The sequence below is a fragment of the Scyliorhinus canicula genome, chromosome 11 (assembly GCF_902713615.1).
Source record: "Scyliorhinus canicula chromosome 11, sScyCan1.1, whole genome shotgun sequence".
NCBI lineage: Eukaryota > Metazoa > Chordata > Chondrichthyes > Carcharhiniformes > Scyliorhinidae > Scyliorhinus > Scyliorhinus canicula.
This window is the reverse complement of record NC_052156.1, coordinates 143,851,040-143,872,329: the sequence shown is the minus strand read 5'-3', so window position 1 is coordinate 143,872,329 and position 21,290 is coordinate 143,851,040. Positions and strand designations below refer to the sequence as shown.

Below are 21,290 nucleotides of genomic sequence, written 5' to 3'. Positions count from 1 at the left end.
GTCTGCCTCTCCTCCTGGATTCCCGGGTCTTCCGACACCCTGAAAATCGCCACCTCTGGACTCAGTGCCACCCTTGTTTTTAACACCGTGGACATGACGTCTGCAAACCCCAGCCAAAATCCCCTAAGCTTCGGACATGTCCAGAACATGTGGACAAGGTTCGCTGGTCCTCCCGCACACTTTGCACACCTGTCTTCTACACCAAAGAATCTGCTCATCAGGGCCACTGTCATGTGAGCCCAGTGAACGACCTTGAATTGTATCAGGCTGAGCCTGGCACATGTTGCCGACGCGTTGACTCTACTCAACGCGTCCACCCATAGACCATTCTCTATCTCTCCTCCCAGCTCCTCCTCCCACTTGCGCTTCAGCTCCTCGGTCTGCGTCTCCTCTGACCCCATAAGTTCCTTGTAAATGTCAGAGACGCTCCCTTCTCCTACCCACCCTCTGGAAACTATCCTGTCCTGAATCCCCATTAGTGGTAGGAGTGAGAAGGTTGACACCTGTTCACGTAGGAAGTCCCGCACCTGCAGATGCCTGAATTTGTTTCCCCTCGCCAACCCAAACTTCTCCACCAGCGCCCTCAAACCCGGAAAGCTCCCCTCTAAACATGTCCCCCATCCTCTCAATCCCTGCTCTTCTCCATATCCGGAACCCCCCATCCATACTTCCCGGGGCAAACCGGTGATTATTACAGATTGGGGACCAGACCGATGCTCCCTCTGCTCCCGCATGTCTCCTCCATTGCCCCCAGACTCTCAGGGCCGCCACCACCATGGGGCTGGTGGAGTACCGTGCCGGCGGGAACGGCAGAGGCGCAGTTACCAACGCCCCAGACTGGTGCCCTTGCATGAAGCCGCCTCCACACGCTCCCATGCCGACTCCTCCCCCACCACCCACTTCCTGATCATGGCTATATTCGCCGCCCAGTGATAGTTACTAAAATTTGGCAGCGCCAGCCCGCCCTCTCCCCAACTCCACTCAAGCATTACCTTCCTTACTCGTGGGGTCTTGCCTGCCCAAACGAAGCCAGTGATCACTTTGTTGACCCATTTAAAAAAGGACCGTGAAATAAAGATGGGGAGACTTTGAAACACAAACGGGAATCTCGGGAGGACAGTCAACTTCACCGTCTGCACCCTTCCAGCCAGTGACAACGGAAGCGCATCCCACCTCCGAAAAGCGTCCTTCATTTGGTCTACTAGTCGGGCCAGATTTAGTTTATGCAGCAGGTCCCATTCCCGCGCCACTTGAATGCCTAGGTACCTAAAGCTTCCCCCTACTAATCTAAACGCCAGCTCCCCCAATCACCTCTCCTGTCCCCTCACCTGGACCACAAAAATCTCACTTTTCCCCATATTCAGCTTATACCCCGAAAACCGGCCAAATTCCCCTAGAATCCTCATGATTCCTTCCATCCCCTCAATTGGGTCCGATACATACAGAAGCAGGTCGTCTGCATAAAGCGAGACTCTGTGCTCCATACCCCCCCCCCCCCCCCCCGGACCAGTCCCTTGAGGCTCTCAGAGCCATTGCCAACGGCCCTATAGCTAGCGCGAACAACAGTGGGGAGAAGGGGCATCCCTGTCCTGTCCCCCGGTGCAGTACAAAATAGTCCGATGTTGTCCTATTCGTCCATGTGCTGCCACAGGAGCCAGATACAGCAACCTGACCCAGTCAATAAAGCCATGCCCAAATCCAAACCATCCCAGTACCTCCCACAGATAATCCCATTCTACCCAATCAAAAGCCTTTTCTGCATCCATTGCAGTCACTACCTCCACCTCCCTACCTTCCGGGGGCATCATGATCACATTTAACAACCTTTTTACATTGGCCACCAACTGCCTACCCTTAACAAACCCCGTCTGGTGCTCCCCAATAACATCCGGAACACAATCCTCAATCCTGGAGGACAAAATTTTGGCCAGCAATATGGCATCCACATTCATTTCGTAGAATTTACAGTGCAGAAAGAGGCCATTCGGCCCATCGGCAGACTCCGCACAGACAGTGACCCAAGCCGGGAATTGAACCTGGGATCCTGGAGCTGTGAAGCAATTGTGCTAACCACAATGCTACCGTGCTACCAACAAAGGTATCGGCCTGGAGGACCCACACAGCTCCAGGTTCTTGTCCCGCTTCAGAATCAGCGAAATTGTGGCCTGTGACATCGTCGGGGGCAGAACCCCTCTCTCCCTTGCCTCATTGAACATCCTCATCACCACCGGCCAAAATATCCCAGAGAACCTTTTATAGAACTCCACTGGGTACCCGTCCGGCCCCGGGGCTTTACCCGACTGCATGGCCAGACCCTCCAATATCTCTTCCAACCCGACCGGGGGCCCCAGCCGTTCTACCAGCTCCCTGTCCACCTTTGGGAAATTCAGCCCCTCCAAGAAGTGCCTCATCCACTCCGGGGGTTCCGACCTGTACAGCCTACTGCAGAAATGCCTAAATGCCTTATTCACCCCTGCTGATTCTCCAACCAGGTTCCCATCTCCATCATTTATTTTCTCTATCTCCCTGGCTGCCTCCCTCTTTTTAAGCTGCTGTGCAAGAATTCTGCTGGCCTTTACTCCATGCTCATAGATCACCCCTCCTCGCCTTTCTCAGCTGCTCCACCGCCTTCCCTGTGGTTAACAAGCCAAACTCCGCCTGTAGCCTCCGCTGTTCCCTTAAAAGCCCTGCCTCTGGGGTCTCCCCATACCTATCGATCTGTAGTATCTCCTATACCAGTCGGTCCGTCTCTGCCCTGTCCACCTTCTCCCTATGGGCCCGTATCGAGATCAGCTCCCCTCTGACCACCGCCTTCAGTGCTTCCCAGACCAGCGCTGCTGAAATTCCCCCCGTGCCATTGACCTGCAGGTAGTTCTGAATACACTTCCTCAGCTGCTCACACACCCCTTCGTCAGCCAAAAGTCCCACATCTAACCTCCAGTGTGGGCGCTGGTTACTGTCTTTACTAATCTGCAGGTCAACCCAGTGCAGAGCATGGTCTGAGATTGGCATCGCCTAGTTAGGGGGCTCATTGCCCCCCCCTTCGCCAATCAGTCATCCCCTTTTTGGGCCCGCCTCTAGCCCATGCTCTGCGCCTCCACCGGCCCGCCCCCAGGAAGCCTCCGCCCCCAACCTCCTCTCTGTCCCTTAGCCCAAGTCCCTCCCTTGTCAGCATAACATTTACCCCCACTCTCCCCTTGTAACAATACTCTGTAACCCAACCCCTTTAATAAACCAAACATATGCACACCCCCCACTATGCTTCTGTGAGCTAGCCCGCCCAGCTAGCTTGGTGGCCCCCATCTTTTTTTAAAAGAACAGAAAAAGAAAAAGAAAAAAACATGAACGTTGCAGCAAAGTTCAAAAGTTCTCAGTGCACCATCAGTCCTTTCCTTCTCACGAAGTCCAACGTGTCCTCTGGCGACTCAAAATAAAAGTGCTGTTCCTCGTGCGTGACCCAGAGAAGGGCCGGATACAACAGTCCGAACTTCACCTTTTTCTTAAGAAGGATCGACCTAATCTGGTTGAAGCCTGCTCTTCTCCTGGCCACCTCCACTCTCAGGTATTGGTAAACCCGCAGGATACTGTTGTCCCACTTACAGCTCCGTGTCAGCTTGGCCCACTGTAGAATGCGCTCCTTATCCGAGTACCTGTGGAATCTCACCATCATTGCCCTTGGGGGGGGGGTCTCCCATTTGCGGCTTCCTCACAAGCGCTCTGTGAGCCCTGTCCACTTCCAAGGGCCGGGAGAATGCCCCTTCCCCCAGCAGCTTCTCAAACATGTCTGCGATGTATGCCCCTGCGTCCGCTCCTTCGGACCCCTCCGGGAGCCCAACGATTCTCAAGTTCTGCCGGCGGGACCTATTCTCTAGGTCCTCCACTTTCTCCAGGAGCTTCTTCTGCTGGTCTCTCAGCATCCCCACCTCCAATTCCACCGCAGTTTGATGTTCCTGCCGCTCAGCCAGTGCCTTCTCTACCTTCTGGATCACCTGATCTTGGATGTCCAATCTAAGCTCCAGCCGCTCAATCGACTTTTATTGGGTCCAAGCAGTCCTGTTTCTGCTTAGCAAAGCCTTCCTGAATAACTTGCATCAGATGCTCCGTTGACCGCTGGGTTGACAAACCAGAGGTCCGGTTCTCCGCCATGCTGTCTCCTGTTGCAGCTTCAGCCCAAGCCTTCTCTGTCTTTCTGTTTCTGCCTTTACGACACTTCTAGTCCCTCTCTCAATGCACCGATGTAGGAATTCAGTACACAATTGCCTCTGTCATCAGTTTTACAATTCAAGTCCAGTAGAAAATTGGGCGGGGAGAAAAAGTCCAAAAGTCCGACCCGAGCGGGAGCCACCAAATGTACAACTTACTCCTTCATAGCCGCCACCGGAAGTCCAAGAATTGCTTTTTAATAAGAGGGGGTGATGGTGGCAGATATAAAGTGAGGAACAATACCTGAAGTGACTGAACTGTTCACAATATCAGGTAACATGGACCTAAGTTGAGGAGGGGGGGGGGGGGGGGGGGGGGGGGGGGGGGGGAATGCAGAAGCAGTTAGGTGGCCAGCAGTTTAGTGGGAATAGGATTAAGGGAGGGGGAGTCTCAGGGAGGGTATAAGAAAACCGAGGAAACTAGGGAATGATTTAAGTTCAGGGCTAGGGCAACTTTAGAGGAAGATTGGCCTGTGGGCTAATGGAAGAAATGCAGCAGCAAGAGGCAGCGAATTGGATGGTCTTGATCTTAGTGACAGAGATATCCAAGAGCTCCTTGCACTCATTTAGAAGATGGATGAGACAACGGAAAGAGGTTTAAGAAGTTGGTTTGCAGTACAGAAAAAGAAGCCAGGGTTATCTTTACATTCTAAGATACCTGGAATAGTGAGCAGTTTAAGCAGGGAAGGGCAGGACACAACAATGCTTATGCTCAGGCCAGAGCTGATGATGCACGACTATACCTGAAATCTTTTGAAGTTTGCATCCCTTTAATTTAAGGAATCAGAGATGAGGTGCATACCAGGGGAATAGCCAGGGTGAGAGAGAAAAAAAAGAGTTTTTATTCAAGACTAGGGCAAAGGTGGAGACAGTTGCCTCCAGAAGAATACAATTTCATGGAAAAAGTACTGGTAACTCGGTCATATGATACACCCCATCATGGAATGGAGTTTGGAGTGGTGATTTGCAGGTCTCTGGTTGGTAAAACTTTGGAAGAGCTAATAGAATCAGGTTTTATTGCAAGACGCATAGAATATATTAGCTATGAGGTAAGGATGAGTATATATATATAGTTTTAATAAGACCTCAATTAATGTACCATGTGCAGTATTGTGTTCCATGTCATTGGAACAATCTTGAGGATTTAGAGAGCATGCAACACAGATTCACTAGGATGGTGCCTAACATTAGAAAATGTAAATGAAAAGATGGACTTGAAAGACAGAGTCTTTTTGTTAGACCACAGGTTGTAGAATCACAGAATGGTTACTGCATCATTCAACCCTGTGTATGTGCCAGCTTGCCACACCGAGTCCTGCCTTTTTCCAAGTAACCCTTATTATATGCAATATGATAGTAAAAGTATAAACCAAGAAAGGATGAGACAGATGGATAGAAGCAGACTATTTATTCGTCATGGATGCAAGGTTAAGTGTAAGAGATTTAGAAAAGTGAGTAAGAGAAACTTATATTCATTCCAAGGTTTAGTGGTCAATTTAGAAATTGTAAATATTCAAGATTAGCTCTGATAGGGCAGCACGGTGGCACAGTGGTTAGCATTGCTGCCTACGGCGCTGAGGACCTGGGTTCGAATCCCGGCCCTGGGTCAGTGTGTGTGAGGAGTTTGCACATTCTCCCTGTGTCTGCGTGGGTTTCGCCCCCACAACCCAAAGATGTGCAAGTTAGATGGATTGGCCACGTTAAATTGCCCCTTAATTGGAAAAAATAATTGGGTACTCTAAATTTATTTTTTTTAAAGATTAGCTCTGATAGGTGGATGAACAAAAAGGGATTGAAGGGATAGAGGAACAGAGTAGACAAATATGATTAGGCCTATTTGCTAACATGGAGAATAAACCCCCAACACAAAACCTTCACGCCAAATAAAAGTTGTAAAATGGAGACAGGTTCTGCATTTTTATATATTTTGGCACTTGTAGCTTGGTCAATTCATTATTCAGGTAGAGTACTTCAAATCTGGCAACCTCAGGACCAAGCCTGTATCAGATTGCAGAGCTTGCTGATTTTTGGGAAAACGATCTGAACACCTTCATTCAATCGGAATGCCTTAATTCAGGGAATAGGGAACACAGGAAAGCCACATGATAAAAATGTCCTGTAGTGTAACTGAAAACAATTTGTTTTTTATTCATTCCAGACTGTACTGTACTTTTTAATAACGCCACTTGAACTGACCTGGTCCAGCTGCAAGCAGGCAACCAGTGCCCACTGAACTTAAAGGCTTTTGGGAATCAAGTGCAATTGTTGAATGTAAACCTGTGGGCTTCTATGAGTGGCCTCAATGGCATCAAAACGCAATACAGGTACCCTGTACTGTAACAAGAATAAGTATATGTCCTGAACCCGAGCACAATAAATAGCTAAATGTTCTACCTCATTAGATTCTGCAAGTCTTTTCTTCCTGGGTGAGCTCAACTGCCTCTGCTACACCTGCACTGCATCGGGCAAGGTCAAAGTTCGCTGAAGTATGGGAAACATCAGACGACTGAAGCCATTCGTACTTAGCAATTCCCTGAACTTTTCAGAGCTAGGTTGATAGAGTGCAGGAAATAATTTCAGATTTAAGGAGACCACCAGTTCTCAGGTAGCCAGATTTGAGGTACCAGTACACTGATCCAAAACCAGATGGGAAGTGCATGCATACCTATTACTCTATATGAAATTCAATAGTTTGAATATTTTTTGACGATTATTTCTTGAAACACAGAAATGGCTCCGCTTTACTGATTTGGAAATATTTATGGAAAATATATAAATCATTTAACTTATTTTCAAATCCCAAATCATAGGCTAAATTTTATTTAGCAACAGTTAAAACTTCCAAGCAAGCGCAAACAAGCTAGAAATCGTAATTATTTTAAAGAACAATTAAGACTAAGTTTTAATTTGTTGGTAGCTTACATCCTCGTAGATGAACAAGTCCAGTTTCTCAGAAAGCATTTGCCAAAAAGATTTGAAAAGCGAGTGACAGAGTCCCTGTTCCAATTGCAACAATAGGTCTCGAAGAGTCAGTAACATTGAACAAGCTGAGCTAGACAGACTCATCACTGCTTGGTCTGACTGAGACGGCAAAAACAACCACCTGTAAAATAAATAACCTGTATTAGTGATCCTGTAGTACTATTGCATCTACACATTATCCAAAGAATTTTCAATTCTAATTTATGGAATGTGCCAAGATTAAATCATGGAGCTAATGATTAGGAATTGTTACTATAAGCAAAATTACAGCAATGTTATGCATCGCCAACTAAGCAAACAACAGTGATTTTATTTTTTAAAAACCATGCAATATTGGCAGTATGGCCTGACCACCTCTGGGATCAGCAAGTTATTTCAGCCACAACAGAAGTAGTTATGGCACATCTTGTAGAAAAATCTGAACACTTTACCCGACAAAATGGTAAACAACCAGACAAAATACTTGTTTCATTTCTATATAAGGACTTTTCAAAAATGATGATATCTACTGGCAAACTACTTCCATTTAACTTTTTTTGTGCCTACCAATGATGAGTTTACGAGTGTAAAACGTCCTGCTCTGTTCAACCAGATAAAATGTAATAAGGTGTGACCTTGCAGTAAACGGCTTTTTGACCAATGTTAAATATTATGATTCAACATGGGCTCATTATAATCAACAACTAATTTGCTTTAATCGAATCCTTGGTGGATCTTGCTCGTCGTTTAATGCTGCACAGGAAAGCAATTATTCAGTGATCCTTCAAAGTTGGATTCAAATTATTAATAATGCCCCCAGTCAGGTCATACGTACCATAACCGTTTTGCATTCCTTGGAGGCTGTGTTAAATTTTAAACACCGCCATGTCATTTAAGAAATTTATCAGAGCAAATCCCGAAGCAGTTCAATGAAACCACATTCAGTTACACTCTTTTTATCATAAACATTGCAAACGTTTATTTGCATTTGGAAATTCTTGGTACCGGTCTCCTTTTGCTGCAAATAAAATTTGTTGTTTGTAGAGTTTTGGGTAAAAAACTTCAGTAAGTGAACCAAATTGCTTAAATTCATGAAATTGATCAATTCATGTCACAACTGGCCATTCTAAATTTATTAAATTTAATGGCCTGAACTTTGCAGTCAACAGCAATGGAATGATGCTTGCCATTCACCTCACTGTTAGCTACCTACAGACATTTTGTGGGTTTGACTACAGAGATTTCCTCCAAACTGGTATCTTCCCCAGGAGAGAGACATCCAAAGGGGATCTGTGACATCTGTGTGCAAGGAAAGCAACAAAGGCTCTTCAACCGATCGGATTGAAGAATCTTCTCTGAGACACACAGGGCGGGATTCTCTGAACCGGAGGCTAAATGTTGACGCGTCGGAAACGACGTTGCGTTTCTTGATGGCGTCAACACGGCCCCAGGATCAGCAATTCTGGCCCCTACAGGGGGCCAGTCTGGCGCTTGAGCGGTTCACGCCTCTCCAGCGGCTGATCCGGCCGTGGAACGGGCACCGGGGGAGGCGCACATGCGCAGTGCATCCGGCACGAACCCGCGCATGCGCAGTCCCACCGGCACGATCTTCGCGCATGCACTGTGTCTCCCTTGTCCGCGCTGGCCCCGATGCAACATGGCGCAGGAGTACTGGGGCCGGCGCTGAAGAAAGGAGACCGGGAGACAGGTGGGCCCCGATTGGTGGCCAGGCCACTTCGGAGGCCCTCCCCAGCCCGAGGTCAGACACCCCCCCCCCCCCCCCCCCCCCCCCCCAAAACCTTCAACGTTGAGTTCCCACCGGCTGAGAGCAGGTGTGGACGGCACCAGCGGGACTCTGCGTTTCCACGACTGCCGCTCGGCCCATCCTGGCCTGAGAATCGGCGGGCCGGCCACGTAGAGAGACCCCCAAACGACGCCGTGTCAATGGTGCCAATTCTTAGCAGCATGCCGGCGTCGGGACGGCTTGGCGGGATTCGCGCCGGTCGCAGGGATTCTCTGGCCCGGCCTGAGAGAATCCCACAGTGTCCAAATCAGAAAGTATAAAGCGAGGAATATAAATTAAATGTAAATGATGCACACAAAGCAAAATCTGGCAATGTGCAGTAAGCCAGGATTAATTAATGATGCTCATAGTAAATGATCCTCTGGGCAGGAACGATCATAACATGGTAGTATTTCACTTTCAGTTTGATGGATGAGAATGTAGATATAAAACTAGAGCCTTAAACTTAAATAAAGAGAATCAGAAGACTATGAGGACAGAGTTAGTTAAAGAGGACTTGGAAAAACTATTACAGTGTAAGATAGCAGAGAGGCAGTGGCAGACATTTGAGGAGATAATGCATAACTCTCAATAGAGAAGGGTGCACCATCTGTGGCTAACTGAGGAAGAATGCTATAAAATTGAAAGAAGAGGTTTACAATTTTGCCAAGGTTAGTGGTAGGCCAGAAGATTGGAAAGTTTATAGAAACTAGGAACGGATAACTAAAATAAGGGAAAATTTAGAGTATGAGCGAGAATTAGCAAAAAATGCAAAAGCAAACAGTAAACTTTTCTACAAGTATATAAAAAGCAAAAGAGAGTAGCTAAAGTAAGTATTAGTCCTTTAGAGGACAAAACTGGGGTATTAATATTGGGAATCAATGAAATGGCAGAGACTCTGACCAAGTATTTAGTCTCCCTTCACAGTAGAAAACATTTTAAAAATCCCCAAAATAATAGAAAATCCGGAAGCAAATGGGAACGAGGAATTAAAATAATCACGATAACTTGAGAAAAGGTACTGGGAAAACTAATGGGGCTGAAGGGTTACAAGTCCACTTGATCTGATGGCCTGAATCCTAGGATCGTAAATTACATGGCAGCAAAGATAGTGGATGCATTGATGCATCTTTCTAAATTCCCTAGAATCTGGAAAGCTCTGTTCAAGAATGGTGGGAGACAGAAAACAGGAAAGTACAGGCCAGTTAGCCTAACATCTCTCACTCGGTAAATACTAGAATTCATTCCTAAGGAAGTTGTAGCAGGAGATTTAGAAAATCATAATATAATCAAGCACAATCAGGCAGAATCAACATGGTTTTGTGAAAGGGAAATCATGTTTGGCAAATTTATTAGAATTCTTTGAGGAATTCGTTGAGGATGTAAAAAGCAGGATGGATAAAGGTAACCTGGAGATGTAGTGTATTTGGGTTTCCTAAAGGCAACTGATTAGGTGTCATATAAAAAGGTTACTATGCAAAATAAGAACTTATGGTGTTGATAATTTAGCATGGATAAAGGATTGACTAACTGTCAGGAGACTGAGAATTGGGATAAATGGGTAATTTTCAACTAGATAAACTGCAGCCAGTGGAGTGCCAGAGGGATCAATGTCTCTGCTAATTACCATCTATATTAATAAGACAGTTGAAGAAACTGACTTTACTGAAGCCAAATTTAATGATAAGAGGAGATGTAGGGAATGCAAGTTGTCTGGAGGATAGAGTCTGCAACGGGATATTGATAGATTAAGTGGGTGGGTAAAAATTAGGCAGATGGACATAGACATAGAACAGAAGGAGGCCATTCGGCCCATCAAGTCTGCACCGACCCACTTACTTCCACCCCATCCCCTAACCCAATAACTCCTCCTAATGTCTTTGGACACCAGGGGCAATTTACCATGGCCAGTCCTCCATTACAATGCCAAATGCTGAGAGCCTCGTTATTTGCATCCCAAATTCTGGGCCAAATATTGGACTTTACCAATGGTTCAATAGATGAGTGCACATCAGTGTGCAACCCAGAGGCATATAAACTTAGAAATACACCAAATTTAATTTCTGGTCTTGATTAAGTTAGTTGACTTCTGCAGTGACTCCCAGACACAATGTAGGGACGTCAGATAGAACATGCACACATGGATGGCAGGTAAAGCCAAAATCAGATTTGGCTGTGGAGATGCCGGTGTTGGACTGGGGTGTACACAGTAAGGAGCAGTGCTCCGAAAGCTACTGATTCGAAACAAACCTGTTGGTCTTTAGCCTGGTGTTGTCAGACTTCTTACTGTATGTAATTGCAGAGGTTTTGAAAAAAAATCAATCCTTCTGGGGTTTTTGTAACTAAATAATATTGGTTTCCTTTAATCGGCAACAAATTGGAAAGATGTTTTTTAAATTTCAAGGTATTAGAAAAACCTTAACTATTTCTCCCAATCCAGGTAAAGAAACCATTTTTTGAAAATAAAATTTTCTCCCCCCCCCCCCCCCATTGATGCCACAGAGTTTAATAGTAATCAATTAACTAACATTCAATGCAAGTCTTGAAATCTTGCTGTACTAATTGATATATTTATTTCCCCTGTTATGCATAAAAATTAAATATAGCAGCTGCTCAAATTCCAAAATATTCACCTTTCCTTCTTGTAAGGTTTTGCTTTGTCCTTCACTTCTCTAAAGACATGCTCTACTTGCCGTGTCAACATGTCGTATCGCAGGCGTTCTAGCAAATCAATCATATTATCAAAGACAGAGCTTTCAAGAGAGGCCAGCTGGCCGAGCTGTAACTCAGTCATGGTTTTCCTTGCTCCACAAACCTCAAGTGCTGCTTGCTGAAGCTGCAAGAAGAACTACACAAAAGGGAATTACATTTCTAAGCTTGGAAGAATCACTCTTTGACTCAATTTCATAAGCATGCACCTTATTCCTCTTAATTACTAAAATGTCAGCTGTAGTCCCAATATTTAATACTCACTGCCCCTCCATCGCTGTGCTGCATTTAATTATTTTCCATAAAGTTAAACAATTCACAATATTAATTATATTATTAACATAGCTTCACAACAGCCTTTGGTTACTGATTTGAAATGCTGAGTGCTATTCAACTGTCACTAAATTGCACCATAAACTTCTTTCAATTGTTTTCACTGATTAACAAAACATAACATTTGAAGTATTGTACTGTACCAGTAACATTTGGTGCACAATCGAGCCTGATAGTATTGGAATTTTAGCATTTTAAAGGGAATATTCTATCAAATTAGTGTTTAACCAAAGTCTTGTCCACCCATTCTGATAGTTAAAGATTTCTGGTCAATTCTTGTTAGCAATCACTACCATGCACAACAACATCATGCTGTTTGCAAAACAACAGTCATGTTTACTGCTCAAAGTAATTAACTGTTTGTGAAGCATTTTGAAAGGTTCAATAAGATGCAATGGGGCATTATATAATCAGAAGCCTTTCACTTAAGGCCATAAAACTAAGGCAGCCTACTCTTGTCCACATTACTCTATTGGCAGAGATATTTAAACGTACATAGTTATTTTAAAACAGATGTATTCCTTCTTGCCATCAAAAACAAGAATTTCAAGTGCGGTACAGTGGCGTAATGGTTAGCAGCCTCACGGCGCCAAGGACCGGGGTTTGATCCCAGCCCCAGGTCACTGTCTGTGTGGAGTTTGCACATTCTCCCCATGTCTGCGCGGGTCTCACCCCCACAACCCAAATATGCGGAAGGTCGGTGAATTGGCCACGCTAAATTGCCCCTTAATTTGAAATAAAAATTGGAAACTTTTTTAAAATATAAATTTAGAGTACCCAATTCATTTTTTCTAATTAAGGGGCAATTTAGCGTGGCCAATCCACCTACCCTGCATATCTTTTTGGGTTGTGGGGGTGAAACCCACACAAACATGGGGAGAATGTGCAAACTCCACATGGACAGTGACCCAGAGCCAGGATCGAACCTGGGACCACGGCACCATGAGGCAACAATCCTAACCACTGTGCCACTGTGCTGTCCAATTGGGAACTTTAAATTTTAAAAAAACATTTAAAACAAGAATTCCATAACCACTACAGTAGAGGTATGAATGTTCTTACCACATTGTCTGCCCAATCTGCTAACACTGCTGCTATGTAGTTGACAGCATTCAGAATGGCACAGTAACGGCATCCTAGAGGAGAACGGGTCTCTTCCTTCATTACTTGAGTGAGACGAATCCTGAAATCATCAATCAGCTCTTTCTGTAGTTCCAAAAACTGCAGTTTTCGAGCTGCTGTAGGAAGGCCCTTGTACCGGTCTGTTAAGATAAACATAAAAATCTAATTTGTGCAGTAGTTCACAAATTGAAGTAGAAAAACAAATATTATGCACACAAAAAGATTTCTGCAATGCGGCTCTTTTGCTTTTAACAAACTTACAATATTTCCCTTGTTTATAAAAGTCAACTTCAAGCCGAAGAACATGCATTGAAAGAAAAAAGAACAACCAGAGAAATGCAAAACATTCAAACCAATAATGATTTCTGATGGCAATATTAGCTTTAGTGACTGGGTCAAATACATGATGTGGAGATCCGGTGTTGGACTGGGGTGAGCACAGTAAGAAGTCTTACAACACCAGGTTAAAGTCCAACATGTTTGTTTCAAACACTAGCTTTCGGAGCACTGCTCCTTCCTTAGGTGAGGAAGGAGCAGTGCGCCAAAAGCTAGTGTTTGAAACAAACATGTTGGACTTTAACCTGGTGTTGTAAGACTTCTTACTGGGTCAAATACAGAAGGCACTTCATCCCATAAATACCATCTTCCTTAAACATAATCTTTCTGACATCCTAAATGACTGACAATTTCATTCCCTCAAAAATATACTTTATTCATAAATTATCTGAAAGAACATTACAAACATTTCAAAATGGCCATCACACAAAGTGCAATAATATTCAAGTTTTTTTTTACATAGATCATGTTGCACTTTGAGGTGCTTCAAAACAATTGTGATGAAGGGCGGCAGGTGGAGCAGTGGTTAGCACGGCTGCCTCACGGCACAGAGGACCTGGGTTCAATCCCAGTCCCAGATCACTGACCGTGTGGAGTTTGCACATTCTCCCCATATCTTACCCCCACAACACAAAATGTGCAGGGTAGGAGAATTGGTCACTCTAAATTGCCCCTGAATTGGAAAAAAATAATTGGGTACTCCAAATTTATTTTAAAAAAACAAAAATTGCGATGCATGTAATATTCACAGTAAGAAGTCTTACAACACCAGGTTAAAGTCCAACAGGTTTGTTTCAAACACGAGCTTTCGGAGCACGGCTCCTTCTTCAGGTGAATGGAAAGGCTTGTTCCAGAAATGTTTATATAGACACAATGTGGAGATGCCGGCGTTGGACTGGGGTGAGCACAGTAAGAAGTCTTACCTGAAGAAGGAGCCGTGCTCCGAAAGCTCGTGTTTGAAACAAACCTGTTGGACTTTAATATAGACACAGTCAGAGATGCCCCGGAATGCGAGCACCTGCAGGCAATCAAATCATCAAAGATGCAGAGAGAGAGGTAACTCCAGGTTAAAGAGGTGTGAATTGTCCCAAGCCAGTTCAGTCGGTAGGCCTCTGCAAGTCCAGGCTTGTTGGTGGGGGCCGAATGTAATGCGACATGAATCCCAGATCCCGGTTGAGTCCGCATTCATGCGTGCGGAACTTAGCTATAAGTTTTTGCTCAGCAATTTTGCGTTGTCGCGTCTCCTGAAGGCCTCCTTGTAGAATGCTGACCCGGAGATCAGAGGCTGAATGTCCTTGACTGCTGAAGTGTTCCCCAACTGGAAGGGAACAGTCCTGCCTGTTGATAGTCGCACGATGCCCGTTTATTCGTTGTCGCAGTGTCTGCATGGTCTCGCCAATGTACCACGCTTCGGGACATCCTTTCCTGCAGCGTATGAGGTAGACTACATTGGTCGAGTCGCACGAGTATGCGCCGCGTACCTGGTGGGTGGTGTTTCCACGTGTAATGGTGGTGTCCATGTCGATGATCTGGCATGTCTTGCAGAGATTACCCTGGCAGGGTTTTGTGGTGTTGTGGTTGCTGTTCTGAAGGCTGGGTAATTTGCTGCAAACAATGGTTTGTTTGAGGTTGCGCGGTTGTTTGAAGGCCAGTAGTGGGGGTGTGGGGATGACCTTGGCAAGATGTCCATCCTCGCTGATGATGTGTTGGAGGCTGCGAAGAAGATGTCGTAGTTTCTCCGCCCCAGGAAAGTACTGGACGACGAAGGGTACTCTGTCAGTGGTGTCCCGTGTTTGTCTTCTGAGGAGGTCGGTGCGGTTGTTTGCTGTGGCGCGGTGGAACTGTCGATCAATGAGTCGAGCGCCATATCCCGTTCGTACGAGGTGTTAACCTGGTGTTGTAAGACTTCTTACTGTGCTCACCCCAGTCCAACGCCGGCATCTCCACATCATGTAATATTCACCGTATACATTCAATGTGAGTCACACTGTCTGAAGGGTTCATACAATTTCCAGCCCCTCAGGCTCTATTGGCTTGAAAAATCTCACACAGCGATCTTTTTCCATTGCGCCTCTGTGGCGGCTGCCCCAAGCTTTCGTGTAGCCCTCAACATGTAGTCCTGGGCTTTGGAATGTGCCAGTCTGCAATACTCAGTCGGGGATGTGACTATGACAATGGTAAACTATCCCTACTCTTTCTGTCTGTACCTTTGATATGATTGACCATACCATCCTCTCCAATGCTTCTCCACCATAATCCAGGTTAATGGGACTGCACTTGACTAGTTCAATTCTTATCTATCTAATCATAGCCTTGAATAATCTGAAAAAGTTTTTCGACAATGCTTCTGCAGCGGCACCTCCTAGACTCCAAGGATCAATCATTGACCTCCTCCCATTTTTAATCTAAATGTTGTACGTTAGTGACACCACCTGTTAGTTTTCAAATAAGCTTCACCTCTCCACCACTTCTCTGGACAACTCCATTGTTACCAAATTATAAAACTGCTTGACTATCCATAAATTTCCTCCAATTAAATATTAGGAAGACTGAAGCCAATGTTCAAAATCCTTGGTGTCAAATGTTACCCCAAGATGAGCTCCCAAACCTGTATGTGTGCCATCACTAAGCATGCCCACTTCCAACTTCAAAATATTCTCCAACAAAGTCCCTGCCTCAGTTTGTTTGCTTTTGAAACACCGATGCATACGCCTTTGTAGTATCAAGATTAGACTATTCTAATGCGCTATTGGCCATCCTCACACGTTTGACCCTCCATAAACTGGAGGTCACCCAGAAATCTGCTGCCCATGTCCTTACCTGCAGCAAACCCCATTCCATCATGCCATTACTCACGGACCTATGTTGGTTCCCATTTAAGCAACAGCTTAATTTTAAAATTTTCATTCTTGTTTTCAACTCCCTGCATGGTCTCGACCTGCCCCATCGCTAATTTCCAACACGTGGCCAATCCTGAAAGAACTCAGGTCTCTTGAACATCCCCAATTCAAACTGCTCCACTGATAGTAGCCTTGCCTTCGATCGCTTAGACTCTAATCTCTGGAATTCACTCTCCAAACCTCCCTTTTCTATTTAAAAACACCGAGAGATACCTCCTTAAGCAAGCTTTTGGCCATATGTGACTCATTTGCTTTATCACACTTCTCAGATGAACTTTTTTTTGGGCTGTTTTATTATGTGAAAGGTGCTATATAACTAGAGATTGCTGCACTGTTTTAATTTTTTTTAAACATTTAATTTGTAACAGTTTCGAACTAAAGTGATGCAACAAAATGCTTGACCTCATTCTGATCAATCTATCTACTGTAGACACATCTGACCACATTGGTAGGATTGACCATTACACTGTATTTATGACGACAAAGTCTCACTTTCACAGTGAGGACAGCCTCCATTGTGTAGTGCAGCACCGCTGATATGCTAAATGGGAGTGAAAAGCAGTCACAAACCGGGAAAACTAGGTTCTGTGGGCCAAAAGCAGCAAAATTGTGTATCACTGCAATCTCATGGTTCAATGCATCTCTCATACCTTCATCACCATCAAGCCAGTAGACCACGAGTTCAAAGAAGAGCAGAGGAGTTATCCCTGTGTCCTGGCCAACATCCATCCCTCAATCAACATCACAAAAATAGATTAACTGGTCATTATCCCATTGCTGTTAGTGGGAATTTGTTGTACACATATTGGCTGTTGCTTTTTCTACATTACAACAGTGTTTGAACTTCATTGGCTGCAAAGTGCCTTGAAACATCCAGTGGTCATAAAAAGTGCTATATAAATGCAATTCTTTCTATTTTAATTCAATGGAAAGCATTGAATGTTATGCCAGAACAGCAGCACTTAGAATGAACAAAAACCTAATGAGACTACAGAATGGCTACCTGTTTATTTAAAGACCAAAGACTGTTGGCAAAGTTATAGATCTCAAGATCAACAGATCATAACAAAGTTCTTCCATTCTGCCAGTTATTGGTGGCAGATAAAAGATAAACAACTGGGAAGGAAGCTCCATGAATATCCCAATCCTTAGCCATGGTGCAGCACAGTGCAAGTACAAGACATGAGATCTGCAAGCTTGAAGTGTGCAAGCTACCTCAACCAAGTGGAGAATCCACAGAATCCCTACAGTGCAGAAAGAGGCTATTCAGCCCATCGATTCTGCACCGATCCTCTAAAAGAGCACTCTACCGAGGCCCACTCCCCCATCCTAACCCCGCAGCCCCATGCATTGATCATGGCCCATCTACCTAATCTGCAAACATTGGACAAGAGGGGCAATTTAGCATGGTCAATCCACCTATCCTGCACATCTTTGGACTGTGGGAGGAAACCAGAGCACCCGGGGGGAACCTACATAGACACGGGAAGAATGTGCAGACTCCACAGACAGTTACCTATGGCCGGAATCGAACCAGGTCACTGGTGCTGTGAGGCAGCAGTACTAACCACTGTGCCACCCAATCAGCCTAATCAACATCATCCAGACATTGCATTCATCCATGTTCAGCTATTTACACCATGCAACATTGAAAAGTAGTTGAGTACAATATAGGCCCTGACAACATCGTAACTATAGCACTGTAACCATGGAAAACAAAACTAACGAATAAATTCTAGTGCAATTATGTCAACGGGAGCTGTCCACTAACACGGAAAGATGTCAGATATATCCGATCCAGCCCAACAGACCCTTATAAATAGCCTTATTTCTGATACTTGGTTTAGTTTTGGCAGAACCACTGAGGTGCAGAATCATAGCCTTGACCCAGCATGGACACAGGAGCTAAATGCAGAGGGGAGAAAGGAGTAACTGCCCACATCAAGACACCACGCAAATAACTAAAATCAGAGAGAGTCAGTCATCCTTTAGTGCCTGGATTTATATGTGACATAAAGGAAAACGGTCATGATTACTGGAGACCAATCTCTGGAACCCTAGGACTGCCTCAGAGCAGTCTTCATAACCCAACTATAACCAGCTGCATCACCAACGACCTTTCCTGTCACGAGGTCAGGAATGAGGCTGTTCATAGAAAATTCTACAATGCTCAACTGTATTCACAATTCCTTCCAGCAACCACCCAGCCCTGAAGCATGACCTGGGTAATATCCAGGCTCAGCTGATAAATGGCAGAGAAAATTCAAGCTACCCAAAATGATTTCAGCACAAAGAGATTTATTTAGCTTCCTGTGACCTTCAACAGCACCATGATTGCCAAGCCCCCACCCCAACATTCATTTCTCATAAGTTGAACTGGTCTAGTCATATCAACACCGTGGCAAGGTCTGCAACATGACAGAATGCCAAACACTCACCTGGACAGATGCTGCCAGAACTTGCACAAAACTTAACATCTAGAATAGAGCAGTATCCTTGAGTGGCATCCCGCCACCAAATTCAATGTACAACCCTGCCACCACTTTGCTGTCCTACAATCTCTGCCACAAAGAAGAACAAGAGCAGCAATGTAACTGCTAAACTATCTTCTCCAAGTCACACACAATCCGGACTCTAACATTTATCACTGGTTCCTTCATTTACACACTGTCAAAATCCTTGAATTCCCAACCTAACACCATTGTATGGTCATCAAGATCAGCTTGCAGATGATCAAGAAGTCCCATCACCAACTTTTCAGGGCAGCTAGGGATGGGCAATAAGTGTGACTGCCCGAATTACCCTCAAGCTATAGAACAATTTAAAAACAAATTATGAATGGGGCAGCATGTGGCGCAGTGGATAGCACTGGGACTGTGGCGCTGAGGACACGGGTTCGAATCCTGGCCCTAGGTCACTGTCCGTGTGGAGTTTGCACATTCTCCCCATGTCTGCGTGGGTTTCACCCCCAAAACCCAAAGATGTGCAGATTAGGTGGATTGGCGATGCTAAATTGCCCCTTCATTGGGGAAAAAAAATTAAATAATGGAATATGCAGAACTTACTGCAGGATATGAAAAAAACCCGCTAGCTTATTATGATGGAGACTTCCAGTGCCGGCCATGGAGTAAGTGGTCGCACATTTGGCAGCTCCCGCTCAAGGCAGCTTTTTCGGACCTTTTCCCCGCTTGACTGGATGTTTCAGTGAAAAAGGTACAGGGGTAACACCGAAGAAAGTTAAACTCCACTGGTGGGGCTGGTGGACGGACCCATGGACCAGAAGTGGGGCGAAAAGAAAGGAGCAGTTGGAGCAAGAGAATCTTCATGCGCCACAGGGCAAGGTGGTGGAGGGTAAAGGGCCAGGCTTGCCTGTCCAGTGGCCAACGGAGCAGCTGGTGGACTTCTTAGATGAGAAGTTCAACCGGCTGTGGAGGGAAGTCCAGGAAGACTTAGTCAAGGCTGTGGAACCATTAAAGAGGGAACTACCCACGTGCAACAGAGGCTGGAGTCCCAGGTCCAGGCTATTCAGAAAGTGGAGGAGGTGGTGAGGGAGCACGAGCACCAGCTCGCTTTGTTGATGGCCGAAATAGGTGTGATGCGAAAGACTCAAGCGGTTAAAGGAGAAGTCGGAGGACCTGGAGAATCGATCCCGGAGACAAAATTTAAGAATTGTGGAGATGCCTGATGGCATCGAGGGAGCGGACACTGGTTCTTTTGTAGCCAAGATGCTGGAGAAGTTGATGGAGGAGGGGGGCCTTTGACTGGCCCCTGGAGGTTGACTGAGTGCACAGGGAGCTGAGGTGGAAGAACCACCGAGGGCATAAGTGGTGTGTCTCCACCAATGCCTGGATAAGGAGAAGACATTGAGATGGGAGGGGCAGACGAGGAAGTGTACCCGGGAAGGGAACAAAACTTCGGGTGTGCCAGAACCTGGGTGCAGACCTGGCGAAGGTGAGAGCCGATTCAATGGTGTGAAGGCTGCCCTCTTTAAAAAGGGGCTGAAGTTTGGGATGCTGTACCCGGTCCATCTCTGGGTGACTTAACAGCCAAGGACATTATTTCAGGACGCCAAAGGAGGTGATGGGATTTTTGAGAGACAATGGACTGACAGGAGGAGGAGGACATTGAACTGTGAAGGAGGTGTGAGGAGAAATCTGCTTTTTCTGTCTTTTTCGTTTATCGGAGAAATTTTCTCCCTCGAGATGTTTTGGGTTTGGTGGCAGCATACTTGGGGAATGTCAACGGTGAGTGCACCTTTTTTCTTGTTTTCTTGTTGTTTGCTACATGAAGATATGCGAGCGGGAGGGGAGGGGAATCAGTGGGGGGGGTAGGGGGCTTAGTAGCCTCAGGCAGGACTGCCATGCGGGCTAGCTAATGGGAACACAGTGGGAGGTGGCCAGGTGGTTAGCGCAGAAGTGGGGATGGGGAGGAAGAAGATGAGCGCCCAGCGGGAACGGGTTTAGATACTTACAGGTCCTTTGTGAGGAAGCAGGTGCTGTCCTTTCCCGGTTTGCCACCTTTGAGATTGCAGAAGGTGCTCTCAAGGGAAGGAGTGGGTAAAGTTAAGGTATCCGAGATCTATCAGAGGCTAATGGACTGGGAGGGAGCCCCAATAAAGGAAGTTAAGCAGAAATGGGAGGCCCTGAAGAGAGTGGATACGTCTTCGTCATGTGCAAGGCTCAGCTTTATCCAGTTTAAGATAGTTCATAAGGTGCACATGACAGTGGCTAAGATGAGCAGGTCTTTTGAGGGGGTAGAGGACAGGTGTCGGCGGTGCACATAGTTCGCAAACCAAGTTCACATGTTTTGGGCATGTCCGAAACTGAAGGGGTTCTGGCAGGGGTTCACGGACGTAATGTCCGAGGTGTTGAGGGTGAAGGTGGTCCTGAGTCCAGAAGTGGCAACATTCGGAGTATCGGGAGGGAGTCCAGGGGGGAAAGAGAG

The 21,290-nt window shown here is 45.7% G+C and overlaps 1 protein-coding gene across 2 annotated transcripts in view; it reads right to left on the bottom strand.

Moving 5' to 3' along the window:
• Nucleotides 1-21,290, bottom strand: part of rint1 (RAD50 interactor 1) — a 62,269-nt gene that overhangs the window by 9,026 nt on the left and 31,953 nt on the right. For both annotated transcript variants that reach the window (XM_038811599.1, XM_038811601.1), the window contains 3 exons: nucleotides 13,051-13,250; nucleotides 11,580-11,794; nucleotides 7,125-7,305 (listed from right to left, as the gene is read on the bottom strand). In XM_038811599.1, the coding sequence (XP_038667527.1) occupies nucleotides 7,125-7,305; nucleotides 11,580-11,794; nucleotides 13,051-13,250 (596 nt within the window). The remainder of the gene's footprint in view (nucleotides 1-7,124; nucleotides 7,306-11,579; nucleotides 11,795-13,050; nucleotides 13,251-21,290) is intronic.